General features: G+C 58.4%; 1 protein-coding gene across 1 annotated transcript in view; it reads left to right on the top strand.

Moving 5' to 3' along the window:
• Nucleotides 1-210: 210 nt before the first annotated feature.
• The window catches only part of LOH12CR1 (loss of heterozygosity, 12, chromosomal region 1), a gene marked incomplete at its 5' end in the record, with an annotated part of 739 nt that continues 639 nt past the window's right edge, over nt 211-310 (top strand). Inside the window, one exon of the mRNA XM_010160900.1 lies at nt 211-287. Within this exon, the coding sequence (XP_010159202.1) occupies nt 211-287 (77 nt within the window). The remainder of the gene's footprint in view (nt 288-310) is intronic.

The following is a 310-nucleotide window of genomic DNA, read 5'->3' as shown; positions in this document are numbered from 1 at the left end:
ATCCCGCCCGGAGTCCGCAGGTCTGGCTGCAGAGAAGGTTGGGCTGTGAGTTGTGAAGGCTGCCTTCCTCGCGCGCCGGCAGGAACAGCGCTGCAGTTCCCGTCTTTGTCATCACGCGCCGGCAGCGTTTGGGTACTCGGTGTGTTTAATTGCATGGCTGATTCACTTAATGCCTCTCCTGGGGGTCACTCCTAACACGTTTATTTTTAGGATTCGGGGAAATCGGGGACACTAGCAATCCGTCGTGGTTCTGGCTCAAGGCGGGAGTTTTCCAGATGGTGATGGCAGTAACGGCCGCGGCTCCGCCCCA

The sequence above is a fragment of the Eurypyga helias genome, unplaced genomic scaffold (genome assembly GCF_000690775.1).
Source record: "Eurypyga helias isolate BGI_N326 unplaced genomic scaffold, ASM69077v1 scaffold38771, whole genome shotgun sequence".
Classification (NCBI taxonomy): Eukaryota; Metazoa; Chordata; class Aves; order Eurypygiformes; family Eurypygidae; genus Eurypyga; species Eurypyga helias.
Note: the sequence above shows the minus strand (reverse complement) of the source record. Positions and strands in the feature narration are given on the sequence as shown.